The following is an 18,401-nucleotide window of genomic DNA, read 5'->3' as shown; positions in this document are numbered from 1 at the left end:
ATTACAGTTTTCAAAAACAATGCATGACAGGTACACTGTAATTCACGCCCTAAAACCACATTCATGACTGCAATCGCTACACACTCCCTTCTAAAGTATTCACCAGTATTGCACCACAACTACAGATGTGTCGACTTACAACTACCCTCACTAGATGTTAAACAGTCCTGCCATGCCATGGTGCGTAGCTCCAAGCATTTTTTCATGCAACTTATTCGCAAAAGAATGCAAATAGGACGCAGAAGCAGCTTTAGCTTGTTTTAATCAGCAGACTTTGTTTGTGCATCTTATTTGCATAGATATGCAAATAAGACGCATGTTCGTTAAAACAATACATACAGCGCTAATAGAGTTGAGCGGGGCCTTCCAGCTCACCCTAGGCATCTCCTGCTACTTGGCGTATTGAGGTAAGATATACAAAAGGACATCTGCAGCACTAGACACAACATTGAGAAATTGGACTGCTCCTTTTACAAGTGACATTAACCACCCTGTAAATTAAGCAGAAGCCATATAAAACCTAGTATGTCTGGGGAATTATCTGATTAAAACAAAGATGATGAGAAGTAAAAGGTTTCAGCCTCATTTTAAAGATGAGTAGAGGGAGAGTAACTATAACACAGGGGTAGCCAACTGCAGTCCTCGAGAGCTACCAACAGTTCATGTTTTCCAGCTCACCTCACAGATGCACTCCTTACTCACCGACACATTTTAATAGATCCACAGGTGGCGCTAATTATTTCACTCGTTATTCTGTAAGGAGACATGGAAAGCGTGCACTGTTGGTAGCTCTCGAGGACTGGAGTTGGCTACACAATGGGGTTGCATAAGCAAACTCCTTCTTCAATGGAGTGTTACATTTGGGGGAGTTATTTTGTTTCTGTGCAGGGTAAATACTGGCTGCTTTATTTTGACACTGCAATTTAGATTTCAGTTTGAACACATCCCACCCAAATCTAACTCTCTCTGCACGTTACATCTGCCTTTTGCAAACCAACCTGTATTAGGCCCCATGTGTATAAAAGGTTATTACCAATATGTTATACAGGTTGAGTATCCCGTATCCGTGCATCCATTATCCAAATTATTCCAAAACCCGTGGCTTTTGGAATAATTCGATTTTTTTTTACCCCCCTAACCCTCTTTTCATACTTACCAAGTCCCAGGGCATCCACAGCAGGTCTCTGGCATCTTCTCCAGGGCCTCCAGCGGTCCCAGGAATGCATTGCGCGTCATTATTCTAAAAACCAAAAAAATCCCCTATCCGGAATGCTCGTGGTCCCAAGCATTTCGGATAAGGGATACTCAACCTGTACTGACAGTATGGCCTTATTTTGGAACAAAAATGCATCTTTTAAAAAGAGACATAAAAAGTATCCGGATTTGGCCGCTGAATTGAATAATGGATGCCGGATCCAATCCGGCAAAAGAATGTCGGAATTGATCTGGCATCAATTGAATATACTCCATAACCTCCAGAGATTTATCCTGGTGATGGATGAAAGCATATGAAAATCAACCATTTGCTCCCAAACGCTGGAAAATGGACAATAACTATTATATGACAAGTCTGTTAGATTGAACGGATTTAACCAATTTGTCTGCACGACCATTGTCTGTTATTAAATGTACACACTAAACAATATTGGCCATCAAAGATCATTCAGTGACGTCACCAGAACCCACTAAATATGCATGTTGTTTGGCTGTGTGTACAAATTGACCCGCATGTTCAGCAGACATCAATCATTGCTATCGATGCGTGGGAGCGCACATCATAAACGATATTGAGTACACACTACTAGACAGCATTAGGAAAGATATCGCTCAGAAGCCCCTTTCTGAGCGATGTCTTTCACAATATGGTCTAGTGTGTTTGGAACTTACATTTTTCTCTTTGCATAGCAACATGGTTTGTTTCAGGCAGAAAATGACTTCTTTTGCTTTACTGAACCTGGCCCATAATTCTTTGCATTCCCACACACAGTACTCACTTGATGAATGCAGGAGGCATATCTCTTTTCATGACCTGATCTTCAGTGGTTTGGACAGTCTCTTTCCCTACCTGAGTAAGACACAAAAAATAGAATGTTGGCCATGCTTACCAGAATAAGTACAAGAGCAACAGGTTTTCATTCACCTATAAACCTGTTACACATACAACCTACCATATCTTTTCTACCAAGTTATTGTCCACATTAATGAAAGACTTTTTTTTGAGAAATATAATTATTTGAGGGGAAAAAACCCAGTAGTTAAAAGAGGTAGTAAATCACCCAGATCCAAACTGATTCGCTCTCCTTATTTCTATCCAAACAGTAGTAAGGTTACAGGCAACATCATACATAGAGTAGGCCCTACTGTATGTTTGATGTTGCCTGCAACCTTTCTACTGTAGCAGCAATATATCAGAAAGTGTCAAAGGCTTGTTAGACAACTGCCTTTTTAAGTGCCAGGTCGCATTCCCAGAATCCCTCATAACATCAGCCTGTGTGGTTGAGTCTATGGACTCAAAATATGTATGCCTCTTTCCACATCTGGGAAAGCTGACCTCCTCCCAAATTAGAGAATCTCCAACAAGGAATGTTTAACTTCAGTTAATGTTGGAGAAGCATACGAGATGCACTTTCTGAGGAAATGTTTTTCCGCCACTGTCAGTAGAACGATCAGAAGCGAAAATAATGAAGGGTCAGCTTTCCCAAATATTAAAATTACAAAAGGGATTTTATGTATAGGGACCTTAGTAGAAAAAATGCTGCTGATATACATCAAAACTTTATTGCAGAACTTCAACCTTCCTACATTACCAGAAGCAATGGTGGAAAGGCTCCTTAACAACAGCAGCCAGTTTCATTTGGGACAAAATGCTTCTGGTGGGAAGGGGATATAAGTTCCCTATTTATAAACTTGCAATATTTCAGGTTCTAAGTGTAGTGCGTTAATACAAAGCCCTAGGGTGAGATTTAATGGGATGAGAGATTCCGAAAATGAGAGATTTGGTGAGAAATCTCCAGTTTTTTTAAAGCGGCAATCATTTACACTGCAAAATCAAACTGGTTTAGCAGTGTAAATGATTGCTGCTTTAAAAAAAAACTGGAGATTTCTCACCAAATCTCTCATTTTCTGAATCTCTCATCCCATTAAATCTCACCCCTGGTCTCAAAGCATGTGTATACTGGAGCCCATACTGTATAAGTGGCAACAATGAGAGCTGAAAACATAGAACCAATTCTTCAGGGTTTGGTTTAAAGAAAGTTCTAAAGCATCACAAGTTTATCAAGGGAGGGTAGAAGGTGGTCTATTCTGACAAAGTTTTGGCATAATGGCGCAACTGTAAGTACATAAAGAAATTAGACTGCATACATATGATTTCCAGGCGGTCAATGGACGATGTCCTTGAATAATATGAAAGAGCAATTTACTGGATTTATTTCCAAATCCATAAAAACAGTAATCTAGAGGAGGTGGTACGCTTAGCGGCCTCCTCTGCTAATAAAGTATGAAACAAGGCCTTTTTATGTTTCCAGGTAAGACATTGCTAAAATAAATCATTAGGCGCTAGAGAAAGTGGGGGAAATGTAATAGGATGAGATATACGGAAAGTGAGAGATTTGGTAAGAAATCTCCAGTTTTTTAAAGCGGAAACCATTTACACCGCAAAGCCAGTTTAAGTTCGCAGTGTAAATGATTGCCACTTTAAAAAAAAAAAAAAAAAAAAAAAAAATGGATATTTTTTACCAACTCTCACATTCTGAATAGCTCATCCTATTAAATTTCAACCAGAGTCTCTAGTCTGTATGTATAAATGAGAAGTGGACTTGTTAGGACAGCTCACATAAGAAATTTTGACTCGAGGGCCACTATCAGTCTGCTAGAACAGTATCAGAACAAACTGATGTTCTTTTTGTTCATTATCATGCAATTTTTAAATTAAAGGTGACCATAATGTACATCTACAGATCGACTGTCAGATTGGGCTGTTTGGAACAAAAAACTGGTAATATCTGAATAACAGTTTTTGGCAGTTTTCTAGCAATTCAAAGCAAATGGTCAACTGTCATTTGCTCTCATCCATTACCAGGATTTTGGTCCGATACTAGACAAGAACTCCTATACAGAAGTACTGGTTAGAAAATAGTTGTTAACCAATATAATCAGAACACATTTACTTCAGGTTTCTTTTTAGAAATAGCGAGGGGGAAACCGCGAGTGCAATGGGGGGGGGGGGGGGTTGTCAGTTGAATACTGACCCACGAGCTATGAAAGCAAGCCATAGGCACTGCTCCCAGTCATAGCTCTCCCTTTAGCATTGAATATACCCCATTGCAGTGGTCGAAGTGGAAATTTTGTAGTGGGGGTATGAAAAGACATCAATGTTACCCTGCGCGCGCTCCAGAAAAGGGGGCGTGACCACATTAAAAATGGGTGTGTCCATTACACATAAGTGGAGAGCACAAGAGGTGGGAACCAGAGAGGAAAAAACAAGAGAAGAGAGATAAAGTGGTGAGAGAGGGTTGAGGAAAAAAAGGGTCCAGGGAGAGAGGCAGAGGAGATAAAGGTGAGAGCGGGATTACCTGGGGAAGCACAGGATGAAGAAAAAAACAGGAGAGAGACTGGGGTGAGGAGAGAAATAAAGAGGCAGTGGGAGAGAAAAATAGAGCAGAGGGGTTATGTAGGAGAACGTAATGTACAGTTGCACACATCCTGTTTTACCTTCCCTGCTGCTAGTTATTGGAGCCTCTCCGGGCTCCGTGCTCAAAGTGACAGCCGATCTGAACATCCATCGGCCATTAGGAACATCGTTCTGCACTGGGACTAGCAAGGCAGCAGTATTTAATTGCTAAGCAATGATTACCTGACATAACAGGATAGATGAACTCCATCAGCCCTAGATCCGCTGCAGCGGCAGCCTTTATCGGCGCACCCCCTCCCCGCTGTGTCCGGGAGATGTGCACGGTGCTGCTGTTTAAAATTCACTTCTCCCACTGGACCGCGCTAGCCAATAGGCGCTCGATTGGCTGCTGGACTGCAAGCGCCTATTGGCTAGCGGTCCAGCGGGAGACGTGAATTTGAAATAACACCACGTCTCCCGGAAACGGCAGGGAGCCGGGAGCTGGCGGGGAAGACGGAGCGGGCGAGCTATGCCTCTGGATGGGGGACGACGATGGTGCAGATGCACCCTGCATGGCTAGAAGCCCGGTGGTGTTACATAGTTACATAGTAGGTAAGGCTGAAAAAAGACTTGCGTCCATCTAGTTCAACCTGGTATAGATATCCATTGCTGATTTGGTAGGTTCTGGTATTTTACAGACAAATTATATTTCTTATTTGTACCCATGGATGTTTTTCTCCAGTAAATGTCTGTCCAACTTTGCCTTGAACGCATTTAATGAGCCAGCCGTTACCACCTCTCTGGGAAGAGAGTTCCAGAGTTTGACTGTTCTGACCGTAAAGAAATTCTTTCTACTAGCTGAATGAAATCTTTTTTCTTCTAATCTATACTCATGCCCTCGCGTCCTAGATTCCTTTCTAGTAGAAAAGAGGGTACGTGACAGTTCCTTATATTGGCCCTTGATATACTTGTACATGTTGAGCATGTCCCCCCTTAAACGTCTCTTTTCTAATGTAAATAGTCCCAAATTGCTTAATCTTTCCCCGTAGCTTAAATTCTCCATTCCCCTAATAAGCTTTGTTGCTCGCCTTTGGACTTTTTCTAATTCAATGATGTCCTTTTTATAGTGCGGGGCCCAGAACTGTACTCCGTACTCTAGGTGAGGTCTCACCAATGCTTTATATAGTGGCATAATTACCCTTGAGTCCCTAGTTTCCATTCCCCTCTTAATACATGCCAGAATTTTGTTGGCCTTTTTTGTAGCTACATTACAATGGGCACTACATCCTAGTTTGCTGTCTATTTGGACTCCTAGATCCTTTTCAAGTATGGAATTACCCAGTTCCTCTCCGCTAAGGTTGTAACTTGCACACTGGTTGTGTCTCCCAAGGTGCATAACCTTACATTTATCTACATTGAACCTCATCTTCCATTTTTTTGCCCACTCATTTAGAATTGCAAGATCATTTTGAAGCATGGTGACATCTTCTGATGATTTGATGACTTTGCTAAGTTTTGTATCGTCCGCAAAGATGGATACATTACTGAGTAACCCTATCCCAATATCGTTAATAAAAATGTTAAACAAAATGGGCCCCAAAACCGAACCCTGGGGCACTCCACTTAGTACCGGTATCATATCTGATACGGCACCATTAACAACCACTCTTTGTTCTATTACATAGCCAATTCCCTACCCATCTGCAGATATTTTCACCCAATCCTAGGTTCTCCATTTTATTAATCAATCTCTTGTGTGGGACAGTATCAAATGCTTTAGCGAAATCTAGGAATATCACATCTACAGCATTTCCATTATCGAGGTTTTTACTAACCTCTTCATAGAACCCTAGTAGATTAGTTTGGCATGAACGATTTTTCACGAACCCATGTTGGTTAGCACTGAGTAGACTGTGATGATCTAAATATTTCTGGATACCATCCCGTAAAAATCCTTCAAATAGTTTACCCACAATTGATGTTAAACTAACGGGTCTGTAATTAGCGGGATCTTCCTTTTTTCCTTTTTTGAATATTGGCACTACCTCTGCTATTCTCCAATCTTTTGGTACTATACCTGACGATAGTGACTTGCTAAAGATATAATGTAGGGGGGTAGCTAGTTCATCCCTTAATTCCATTAATACCCTCGGATGAATCCCATCTGGCCCTGGTGATTTATTTGTTTTGAGTTTGCTTAGCCTCAGTATTATTTCCTTCGGCGTGAAATCCACAATGAGATCTGGCTTATTTGTCCCGTTTGTGGTAAATGTTCGTTCCACAGTCTGCTCTCCCTTAGTAAATACTGATGAGAAGAACTCATTTAACAGTTTTGCTTTTGCCTTGTCCTCAGTAACACTTTTTCCACTAGTATCAGTTAGTGGGCCTATGTTTTCCTTAACCCCTTCCTGACAGAGCTAGTTTTGGCGTTCCTGACAGAGCCATTTTTTTCAAATCTGACATCTCTCACTTAAGTGGGGATAACTTTTTTTTGCTTTTACTTATCCCAGTGATTTTGAGATTGTTTTTTCGTGACACATTGTACTTCAAATTAGTGGTAAATTTGGGTCGATACAGTCTGTGTTTTTTTGTGAAAAATACCAAAATGTCGTGAAAAAATGGAATATTTAGCGATTTGCAAAATGTTAAATTTTCTGCTTGTGAGACAAATAATCATACCACTCAAAATAGTTAATAACTAACATAGACCATATGTCTACTTTATATTTCCATCATTATTTCAACTTCCTTTTAATTTTTTTGGACACTAGGAGGCTTACAATATGAATAGCAAATTCTCAAATTTTCAAGAAAATTTCAAACACTGATTTTTTTAGGGACCAGTTCAGTTCTGATGTGACTTTGAGGGACTTGTATGTGAGACACCCCCATAAATGATGCCATTTCAAAAACTGCACCCCTCACAGTATTCAAAACAGCATTTTGGAAGTTTGTTAACCCTTTAGGTGTTTCACAGGAATTAAAACAAAGTGTAGGTGAAATTTCAAAATTTCATTTTTTTTGCAGAGTTTCAATTTTAATACATTTTTCTAACGAATACAGTAGATTTTACTAGAGAAATGTGACTAAAAATTGATTCCCCCAATTCTTTGGTTTTCATAAATATCCTATATGTGGCCCTAGTGTGCACGGTGACCAAACCACAGGCTTCATAATAGAAGGAGCACCTACTTGATTTTGGAGCCTCCTTTTTATGAGATTACTTTTTAGGCACCATGTAGGTTTCTAGGCACCATAAGATGCTAAAAGTTAGGAACCCCCCCACAAGTGACCCCATTTTGCAAACTACACCCTTCAGGGAATTCATCTAGGGGTATAGTGTACATTTCAAACCCCCAGGGGTTTCACCAATTGTGGTACAACTGGGCAGTGAAAATAAAAAAAAAAAAATTTTCATTTTCACAGCTCAGTTGTATCAAAATTGGTGAAACCCCTGGGGGTTTGCAATGTACACTATACCCCTTGATGAATTCCCTGAAGGGTGTAGTTTGCAAAATGGGGTGACTTGTGGGGGGGTTCCACTGTATTGGTGCAACATAGCACCCACCATTCATTCCACCAAAATCTGTGCTGCAAAATCCAAAAATCACTCCTTCCCTTCTGAGTCCTGCCATGCACCCAACTGGTATTTTTTGGTCACATGTGAGGCATTGCCGTACTCGGGAGAAATTGGGGCACAGATTTTGGGGTGCTTTGTATCCTTCATTCCTTGTGAAAATGAAAAATTTTGAGCCAGATCTGCATATTTGTGTAAAAAAATGTAATTTTTTACAGAAAAATGCAGTTCTGGCTCAAAATTTTTCATTTTCACAAGGAATGAAGGATACAAAGCACCCCAAAATCTGTGCCCCAATTTCTCCCGAGTACGGCAATGCCTCACATGTGACCAAAAAATACCAGTTGGGTGCATGGCAGGACTCAGAAGGGAAGGAGTGATTTTTGGATTTTGCAGCACAGATTTTGGTGGAATGAATGGTGGGTGCTATGTTGCACCAATACAGTGGAACCCCCCCACAAGTCACCCCATTTTGCAAACTACACCCTTCAGGGAATTCATCTAGGGGTATAGTGTACATTTCAAACCCCCAGGGGTTTCACCAATTGTGGTACAACTGGGCAGTGAAAATAAAAAAAATTAATTTTTCATTTTCACAGCTCAGTTGTATCAAAATTGGTGAAACCCCTGGGGGTTTGAAATGTACACTATACCCCTTGATGAATTCCCTGAAGGGTGTAGTTTGCAAAATGGGGTGACTTGTGGGGGGGTTCCACTGTATTGGTGCAACATAGCACCCGCCATTCATTCCACCAAAATCTGTGCTGCAAAATCCAAAAATCACTCCTTCCCTTCTGAGTCCTGCCATGCACCCAACTGGTATTTTTTGGTCACATGTGAGGCATTGCCGTACTCGGGAGAAATTGGGGCACAGATTTTGGGGTGCTTTGTATCCTTCATTCCTTGTGAAAATGAAAAATTTTGAGCCAGATCTGCATTTTTGTGTAAAAAAATGTAATTTTTTACAGAAAAATGCAGTTCTGGCTCAAAATTTTTCATTTTCACAAGGAATGAAGGATACAAAGCACCCCAAAATCTGTGCCCCAATTTCTCCCGAGTACGGCAATGCCTCACATGTGACCAAAAAATACCAGTTGGGTGCATGGCAGGACTCAGAAGGGAAGGAGTGATTTTTGGTGGTGGAATGAATGGTGGGTGCTATTTTGCATTAGCAAGACCCCCGAAGCACCAATACAGTGGAACCCCCCACAAGTGACCCCATTTTGGTCACCAGCTTTGGGAGGGGGGCTGGCGCTGCGGCTGGCGGGGGGGTGGGAGGGGTGCTGGCGCTGCGGCAGCCGGGTGGGTGGGAGTGAGGGGGGCTGCCGGGTGGGAGGGGGGGGGGGCTGGCGATCGGTGGTGATCGGTGCTGTACTTAACAGCACCGATCACCACCGATCACTGTGTTACCGAGCGGCTTAGCCGCCGGTAACACAGAAAACGCTGCAATTGGCTGTTCACATTTGAACAGCCAATCGCAGCGATCGCCGCGAGGGGGGATGTCTGCTGTCAGGGACAGCAGACATCTCCAAACTGTCACCGCGTCTATAGACGCGGTGACAGTTTAAAACCATGACGTATATATACGTCTTCGGTCGGGAAGTACCTCCCGACCATGACGTATATATACGTCATATGTCGGGAATATCTTTCTATATATATATATATATATATATATATATATATATATATATATATATATGTGTGTGTGTGTGTGTGTGTGTGTGTGTGTGTGTGTGTGTGTGTGTGTGTGTGTGTGTGTGTGTGTGTGTGTGTGTGTGTGTGTGTGTGTGTGTGTGTATATATATATATATATACACACACACATATATATACACACATATATCTGTGTATATATATATATATATATACATATATATATATATATGTGTGTGTATATATATATATATACATATATACACATACATATATGTGTGTATATATATATATATACACATACACACATATATATATATATATTTCAGTACCTTATATTGTTTAACTCATTGGTGGGGTGGGAGGGGGGAAGCGCTGCGTGCGCTGAGGATCTGTGCTGCTGCTGCTGCCGGGGGACCTGGCGTGCTGCTGCTGCTGCCGGGGGACCTGCGGGAGCTGCCCGGTGAGTGCCGGGTGGGTGGGAGGGGGGTGCTGCCGCTCGGTGGTGATCGGTGCTGCACCGATCACCACCGTTTTCTGTGTTACCGAGCGGCTTAGCCGCCGGTAACACAGGAAACGCTGAGATTGGCTGTTCAGATTTGAACAGCCAATCACAGCGATCGCCGACCGGGGGGGGCACCCCTGCCCCCCCTGGGCGGCGAGGGGGGATGTCTGCTGTCAGGGACAGCAGACATCTCCTAACTGTCACCGCGTCTCTAGACGCAGTGACAGTTACAAGTCATGACGTACATGTACGTCCAATGTCGGGAAGTACTTCCCGACCATGACGTACATGTACGTCAAATGTCGGGAAGGGGTTAATTAAACGTTTACTATTTATGTATTTAAAAAACTTCTTTGGGTTGGTTTTGCTTTCAGTGGCTATGCACTCTTCATATAATATTTTAGCTGCTTTGATTACCCCTTTACAAGTTTTGTTTGATTCTTTGTATTTTGCGAACGCCTCCTCATTCAAGTTATTTTTATAGAATTTAAAGGCTCTGGTTTTATTGTTGATAGCTGACCTTACTTCTTTGTCCAACCATGGTGGCTTTTTTTTGTTGAATTTACCTTTAGTTACTTTAGGAATGTATTCAATAGTTAGTGAATCAAGCACCTTTTTTAGAGTATCCCACATTTCCTCTGCATTTTTTCCCTCCATAACCGTTTTCCACCCAATTCCTGTTAGGGCTTCCCTGAATAATTCAAAGTTCGCTTTTCTGAAGTTTAGTATTTTTGCAGATCCTTTTTGATGTAATTTACTGAAGTTGATTTCCAGTGAAACCATATTGTGATCACTGTTCCCTAATTGTTCAATTACTTTTGTGTTTGAAACTAAGTCTGTGTTATTTGTTAAAACTAAGTCCAAGAGTGCCTCATCACGAGTTGGAGTTTCCACCGTTTGTGTAATAAACTGGTCTTTAAGTAAGCTTAAGAACCCATTGCTTCTTGCGGATTTACCTGTTTCGTTTTCCCAATCAATGTCGGGTAAATTAAAATCCCCCATAATTAATACCTGACCCTGATTTGATGCTTGTTTGATTTGGTTTAAAAGAAGAGACTCTTCCCTTTCGTTTATATTTGGTGGTCTATAGCATACCCCTATTATAAATTTGTTTTTTGGTTTTTTATTATTGTCGGTTAGCTCTGCCCACACTGTCTCTGAGTTGTCGTCTGCCAGGTCTGTGCTCATATTTTTCTCACATGATGTTAAGTTATTATTTACATATAGGCACACACCCCCACCCCTTCTATTTTCCCTGTCTTTCCCTGTCTTTCCCTGTTACTTCCGCCCCTGCCTGCACAATCACTTCACTGCAGGAGAACTGCAGAAAAAAAAAAAAAAGTGCTCGAAGGAAAGTGCCGGTATACCATACCGTCATATACCGGCCCATTTTGAGCACTGCCCCATTATGTATGCACCCAGAGAAAAGGTGTATATGGAGAAGAGGGCCTAATAAAGAAGGGAGACACAGACAAGGAGTGGTTAGCAAGGTCAGAGGTGAACCAGATCAGAACAGTGCTAGAGAGTCAAATAGTTAGGATGGTGATCCACAGTGTTGAAGGCAGCAGAAAGGACCAGTAGGTTAGGCAGAGAGGAAAGGGACACATGGATCACTAGCTATAAGCACATTTTCCCATTAGGCACTTTTAACTACTAAACTTGGATTGAAGAAATGCCAACCACGATTCACTTCTTACTAGTGACAGCTTTATGTGGCATCAATAAGAAACACATTGCATCTGTGCTCTTTTTTTAACACAGACACTATTATACAGGTATATGTGCCATGTGAAGCCCATGTAAAAAAAAATAAAACACATGTAGCAATGCTTAGTAATTCAAAAATTTCTTAGATGTGACAAATAACCAAGAAATATGTGAAAGGCATTCTTTTTTGGGCAATCTTCCAATTTCAACTTTAACTGGCAAAAATAAAAGTTTTAAGTACCCAGAACTTTTCCAGACCATAGAGACAAACTTGGAGAGATGGAATTCAGGAATGCACAATTTATCACTTGAAGTCACATCGTAGTTTAGGCTGGAAAAAAAAAAAAAATGTACTTCCCTCAACTTCTACCTTTGATTAAAGGGTATTTTCTCTTTGTTATTATGATTGTAACGCTGAATATTTTTCACCAATAGATGTTTATCCAACCTTATTTTAAATGTGTTTATTGGGTCTACCGACACCGCCTCTCCAGGAAGAGGAGTTACATTTTTTTTTTCAATCATATCGGTTTATTAAGAGATTAAACAAATGATCTAGGAGTACTACCTGGGAGATAGTAGAAGTAGAGAGAAATTTTTTTTAATAAATCAGAATAGAGTTTCATCATTTAAACACCCTACATTCTACCTAGATTGCTTCATGTTTATCATGTTTATTCTGTACAAAGCATTGAGAGCCCTCCACCATAGGGGTTTTCATTTCTTACAAGCAGGGATATTACAATGCTTCTTCTTAAACTAGCAAATCCAGATAGATTTTGTATCCCCAACCTTAGACATTAGTTCCTCACTGCCAATATAACGGACCCTCTTCCAAAGTTTGGGTAAAAAAAAAAAAAAATCATTCCTCTCTGGGATAATTCAGCCTGTCTCCAAAATGTAGACTGTAGGGTTCTTGCTCCCCAGATTATAGATGGCTCCTATTTTCTATCTGATCTATCTTCCTTCCTTTGCTGACCTTATGGGAAAAGTTATGTCGTCGTCTAGTAGACTACTTCAAGATTTCCAAATCCACTATTTCTAGAATTGCAATGCTAATCTTTCTCCTTTTAGACAACAAACAACTTCAGAATCCTTATGTTGGCTTTGTTCCCCAGCTACAAGTTAACGACCTACCACATTGTTCTCTCTCATAATAGAACCACCAAAGAAGCCCACAAGTAAGTAAGGCAGTGGGATGACTCTTTAGCAGATTACCAAATGACTGAGCATGCATATAGATTGTATAGTGCATGCATGAGCCCAGAAAATTGTTTATAAAAAAAAATAGCTGAAAGGATCTATTCCCAATCCCCTCACAATCTGATTGACAGAAAGTTTGGACACCGTACTTATCTGGGAGTTTCTGAAATATTGCAGGCGTGCCCAGGCAGTTCAAGGGAGGGGGTCTGACGTGTTACCCTTCTTGATCAGCCTGTAATCAAACTGATTTTGAATTCACACATTAGCGATGAACTCTGAATAACCTGCTTAGTCTGATTAATTGCTCCGCAGTTTAACAAGCATTTAGTTTAAACCCTTAATTGTGTACTTTTTAAGGATTAGGTATGTTATATCTACATCATAAAGTTGACATGAGTAATGAAGTCATGGGCTTAATGTCGACACTGAAACTATTATTAATTACTCAAAACCGTGAATAGAAATAACTGTGTGAATAAAGTGACCGCACAGGGGCACATCGCAGAGCATCACTGTGTGCGGAGTGATCTAGCAACGCTCATCTCCTCACATCGCTACATGTGTAGGCCCCATTACTTAATTGCTTACCCAGAAATTCAGACTAGATAGAACAGGACCCCACTAATATTTGGCTGGTACTTTATACCCCTCCACTTTTTAGCTCTAGTTAGATGGAAGCAGCTGCCCACAGCTGTCTGGAGCTCATAAACTCTGGTGACCGTTACATACCTCCCAACTTCCGCAGTTGGGAGGTCGGGACTCTTGCGCGCTCCCGAAAAGGAGCTGCTGAATAGACGCTGTGTGTATGCGCACAGCGTCTATTCTTGGCAGGCTGGGGGGACTCCCAACTGTCCCCCCCCACCGCGGGACAATGGCGGCCCCGGGCGGGACGCGGGAACGTCCCCGAATATCGGGATGTTCTAGCAGTAAGCGGGACAGTTGGGAGGTATGCTGTTACTGGTAATAACCTCAACTCAAACTCAGAATCACCACAAGCTACCAACAGAACGCAGGAGAGGGAGAGTGAATGGATCCCAATGCTTCTAAAGCCCTATGCACAGTGGGCGATAGTGCTCATTTTAGCCCTTCTAAGCAATGTCACTCATTATGTCACCTAGTGTGTATGCCCTGCCAGACAGTGGATAGGTGCACCCGTGGGTCATTAGCGACCTCCTCCTTTTTCTGTGCATGTACAGAAGAGGTAGCGGATCATTAAGGCGGGCCATGCAGAATGCATCATGTCCCCCCTGCCCACGGCAAGCATATATTCACTTAATCTTTTAATATATCATCTAGTGTGTACAGGGCATAAACCGAACATATAAAAGTAGTTCTTCATTCCTTATAGGAGAACAATCTGAGCTACTGCAGCACTGGACGGCTGTGGTATAGGCTTTTGCAGGAAATGTGTAATGATTGCAACAACTGAAGTTAGGTTATTCTTGCAAACCTCAAGGCAGGCTTAAAAGGAAGAAAAGATATACAACAAGTAAGGTCAGTTTGTAAAACAGACTTAACCCTTTGAGTGACAAAATCTCAGAGAGATCCACAAAATATCTGTTAAAAATGCCAGCGTCACTCACATTTGTAATATAAATTCAAATAAAATATGTTGCGTTGAGATTGTCTATTCTCCCCATAATTGCATGGGTTATCTCCCACAATCCCAAAATATACTGGTAGGCTAATTGGCTCCCAACTAATTAACCCTATAAGGTCTGTGTGTACATGTGGTAGGGAATATAGAGTGTAAGCTCCACTGGGGCAGGGACTGATGAGAATGTTCAAATATTCTCTGTAAAGCGCTACGGAATATGTGAGCGCTATATAAGAATAAATCAAATTAAATAACGGTCACAAAAAAATATTATATTTCTTATATAAAAAAGGTAATAATTACAGGTCATTATTTTATTTAATTTACAGTTTCTTATATAGCGCAGCAGATTCCATTAAGATGAATAAAAAAAGGTTTGCTTAGCAATGGTCACACCTATTTTGACAAATACCCTTGGCAAGGGCTCTTAATGCACTCTGCTCCATATCCGTGCTTGTTGGAATTACCAAAAACATTACAGGGTTAATTGCCACACATGTAAATTAACAGAGTACTTTCATATGATAAAGAAAAATTCAATTATTTTAAACACTTTCTAGGAAAGGTGATGGGAGGGGATGTTTCCTATTATGGGATACGGTCTTTGGGTTGACACCCTTAGGTCGACAGGCCATATGTAGACACCTATAAAAAGGTTGACATGCCAAAGTTCAAATGGCTACCATCCACTAGGGCAGGCATGTCCAAAGTCTGGCCCGGGGGCCAATTGCGGCCCGTGCAGTCATTTCAAGCGGCCCTCAGCCTCCAGCCAGTAGCGGGTGGAGCATCAGATGCGGAACACACAGCACTAAAGGTGGGGTACCTTGCTGTCTGCAGCAGTGAGGATGTCCCGGCCGCCACAGTGAGATGTTTTGGCGTCTTTCGGGTGAGTATGCATCCAACCCCTGCAGCTGCAATTGTATATCACCCTCCTCCGCAATCACAGTGACAGCAGTGTGTGGGAGGGGGAGCAGCAAGGGGGAAGCTTGCTCCCGTAAAATGCAGAGTGGAGGAGGACGGCAGCGGGAGCCCAAGCATCTCCTCACCTTGCAGTTCCTGCTTTGCCTCTCCGTCCTCTGGCTCACACAAGGGGCTGGGAAACATACAGAGAAGGGAGGGGGCAGGCAGGGGGACATACAGTCAATGGGAGCAGAGTGGGGGACATACAGTGAATGGAGGCAGTGTTGGACATTCAGAGAAGGGGGGGCAGGCTATGGGACATAGTGAATGGGAGTCATACAGTGAAGGTCAGCATGCGTGAAGGTCGGCATGCAGGAAGGTCGGCATGCAGGAAGGTCGGCATACAGGAAGGTCGGCATACAGGAAGGTCGGCATACAGGAAGGTCGGCATACAGGAAGGTCGGCATACAGGAAGGTCGGCATACAGGAAGGTCGGCATACAGGAAGGTCGGCATACAGGAAGGTCGGCATACAGGAAGGTCGGCATGCTGGCATCCACCTGCCAGGAAGGTCAGCATGCAGGAAGGTCGGCATGCAGGAAGGTCGGCATGGTCATTAGGTCGACAGTCAAAGGGCGGTATTCAATGTGAATACTGGCGACGTGCAGCGAATCCTGTTTAGGATTCGCTGCACATTCGCCACTGGTCGCCGCGTTCCGGAGCCTCGCCGGCTCCGGTATTCAACGAGTCAGGGGCTCGCTGCCCCTGACCGGCGAATATGAGCTCCTGCGGTGAACGCCGCAGGGAGCCTGAGGACGGTGGCAGGCAGGGAGATGGAAGTCTCCCTGCCTGCCCCACAACGTTTGTGGGGGGGAGGTGGGCTCCCCGGGTGCCAGGCAGCACAGGCTGCCCCCCGGGGGTGCCAGCAGGGGACAGGGCATATTCACTACACACGATCGTGAATATGTAATGATCGAGTGAAGTGAATAAGAGGATTTTGGGTACTTACCGATAAATCCATTTCTCTGAATCAGCAGGTGACACTGGAACTCACATTGGGGTTTAGAGCTGGGACAGCTGGGAGCTAGGCACTACTAATTTGATTAGGGAAGGCTACTCCTCCCCTCTAAGCCCCATCAGCCCCCAGTTAGGAAATTGTCCTACTAGAGGAGATGGTAATAGTAAATCGTTCATTGAGACAATAACATTCATCAAATCATACTATAAAAGTAACCGAACTTGCACGAAAGAACACAAAAGGCAGGAAAAACTCCAGAGCTGGGAGGGCGTCCAGTGTCACCTGCTGATTCAGAGAAATGGATTTATCGGTAAGTACCCAAAATCCTCTTTTCTCTATCATGCAGCAGGTGACACTGGAACTCACATTGGGGAGGTTCCAAAGACCATGCCCCGGGTGGGAGAGCTCTGTGGATCCTGCAACACCAGACGACCAAAAGTCGTAGATGAAGAGGCAAACGTATCAAACTGGTAAAAGCGAACAAACGTGTTCACTGACGACCACGTGGCCGCCCTACAGAGCTGAGAAGCCGTGGCTCCCCTCTAAATGGCCCAGGATGTACTCACCGATCTCGTGGAATGTGCCTTCACCGTAGAAGGCGGCGACTTCCCTGCCTGCACATACGCCTGTGCAATGCTCAGACGTATCCACCTGGCCAAAGTCTGTTTCGACGCCGGCCATCCTCTGCGGAAAGCGTCATATAGAACAAAAAGAAAATCAGACTTTCTGATAGATGAAGTCCTTGCCACATAAATCCTCAGAGCCCGAACAACATCCAATGTAGACTGAGAAGAAGAATCACTCCGAAAGGCAGGAACCACGATAGGCTGATTCACGTGGTATTTTGATACCACCTTCGGAAGAAAAGACGGATGTGTACGCAACTCTGCTCTATCCTCATGGAATATAAGATACGGAGCCTTACAAAATAAAGCGCTCAGCTCAGATACTCGGCGGGCTGAAGCTAGAGCCAGTAGTAGAACTGTCTTCCAAACGAGGAACTTTAAAGGTACCTCCTCTAAAGGCTCAAAAGTCCTGGACTGGAGGAAAGAAAGGACCAAGGCTAAGTCCCAAGGAGGTGTTGGTGGGACAAACGGAGGCTGGACCCGTACAACTCTTTGAAGGAAAGTCTGGATCTCAGGAATGAGTGCTACCTTCCTCTGAAAAAGAATGGATAGCGCCGAGATCTGCACCTTCAGAGATCCCAAACGCAGACCAGCGTCCAAGCCCCTCTGGAGGAACAACAACATCCTGGACAACTTAAAAGTTCTGAAAGGCCAACCCTGAGATCTGCACCAGTCCGCATAGGCACGGCAGATGCGATGATAGTGAGCCGCCGAGGATGGCTTACGAGCCCTCAACATAGTCGGAATGACTGAACTTGGAATTCCCTTCGCCCTTAACACTTCGGTCTCAAGAGCCACGCCGTCAAATGGAGGGACGACAACTTCTGATGGTGGAACGGACCCTGTTGAAGAAGGTTGTGCCGCTGGGGAAGAGGAAATGGTTCGTCCGCCAGAAGCTGCTGAATGTCGGAGAACCAACTTCTGCGCGGCCAACATGGGGCAATAAGAATTGCCTGGACGGATTCTCTTTTCTTAAATTCTTTTTTTTTTTTTATTCAGTA

The 18,401-nt window shown here is 43.1% G+C and overlaps 1 protein-coding gene across 2 annotated transcripts in view; it reads right to left on the bottom strand.

Annotated features, from left to right (window-relative positions):
- Positions 1 to 18,401, bottom strand: part of VCL (vinculin) — a 106,674-nt gene that overhangs the window by 45,683 nt on the left and 42,590 nt on the right. For both annotated transcript variants that reach the window (XM_083146200.1, XM_083146201.1), the window contains exon 2: positions 1,995 to 2,065. In XM_083146200.1, coding sequence (XP_083002326.1) covers positions 1,995 to 2,065 — 71 coding nt within the window. The remainder of the gene's footprint in view (positions 1 to 1,994; positions 2,066 to 18,401) is intronic.

Source organism: Crinia signifera, chromosome 6 (genome assembly GCF_055691185.1).
Source record: "Crinia signifera chromosome 6, ASM5569118v1, whole genome shotgun sequence".
NCBI classification, from domain to species: Eukaryota; Metazoa; Chordata; class Amphibia; order Anura; family Myobatrachidae; genus Crinia; species Crinia signifera.
Note: the sequence above shows the minus strand (reverse complement) of the source record. Positions and strands in the feature narration are given on the sequence as shown.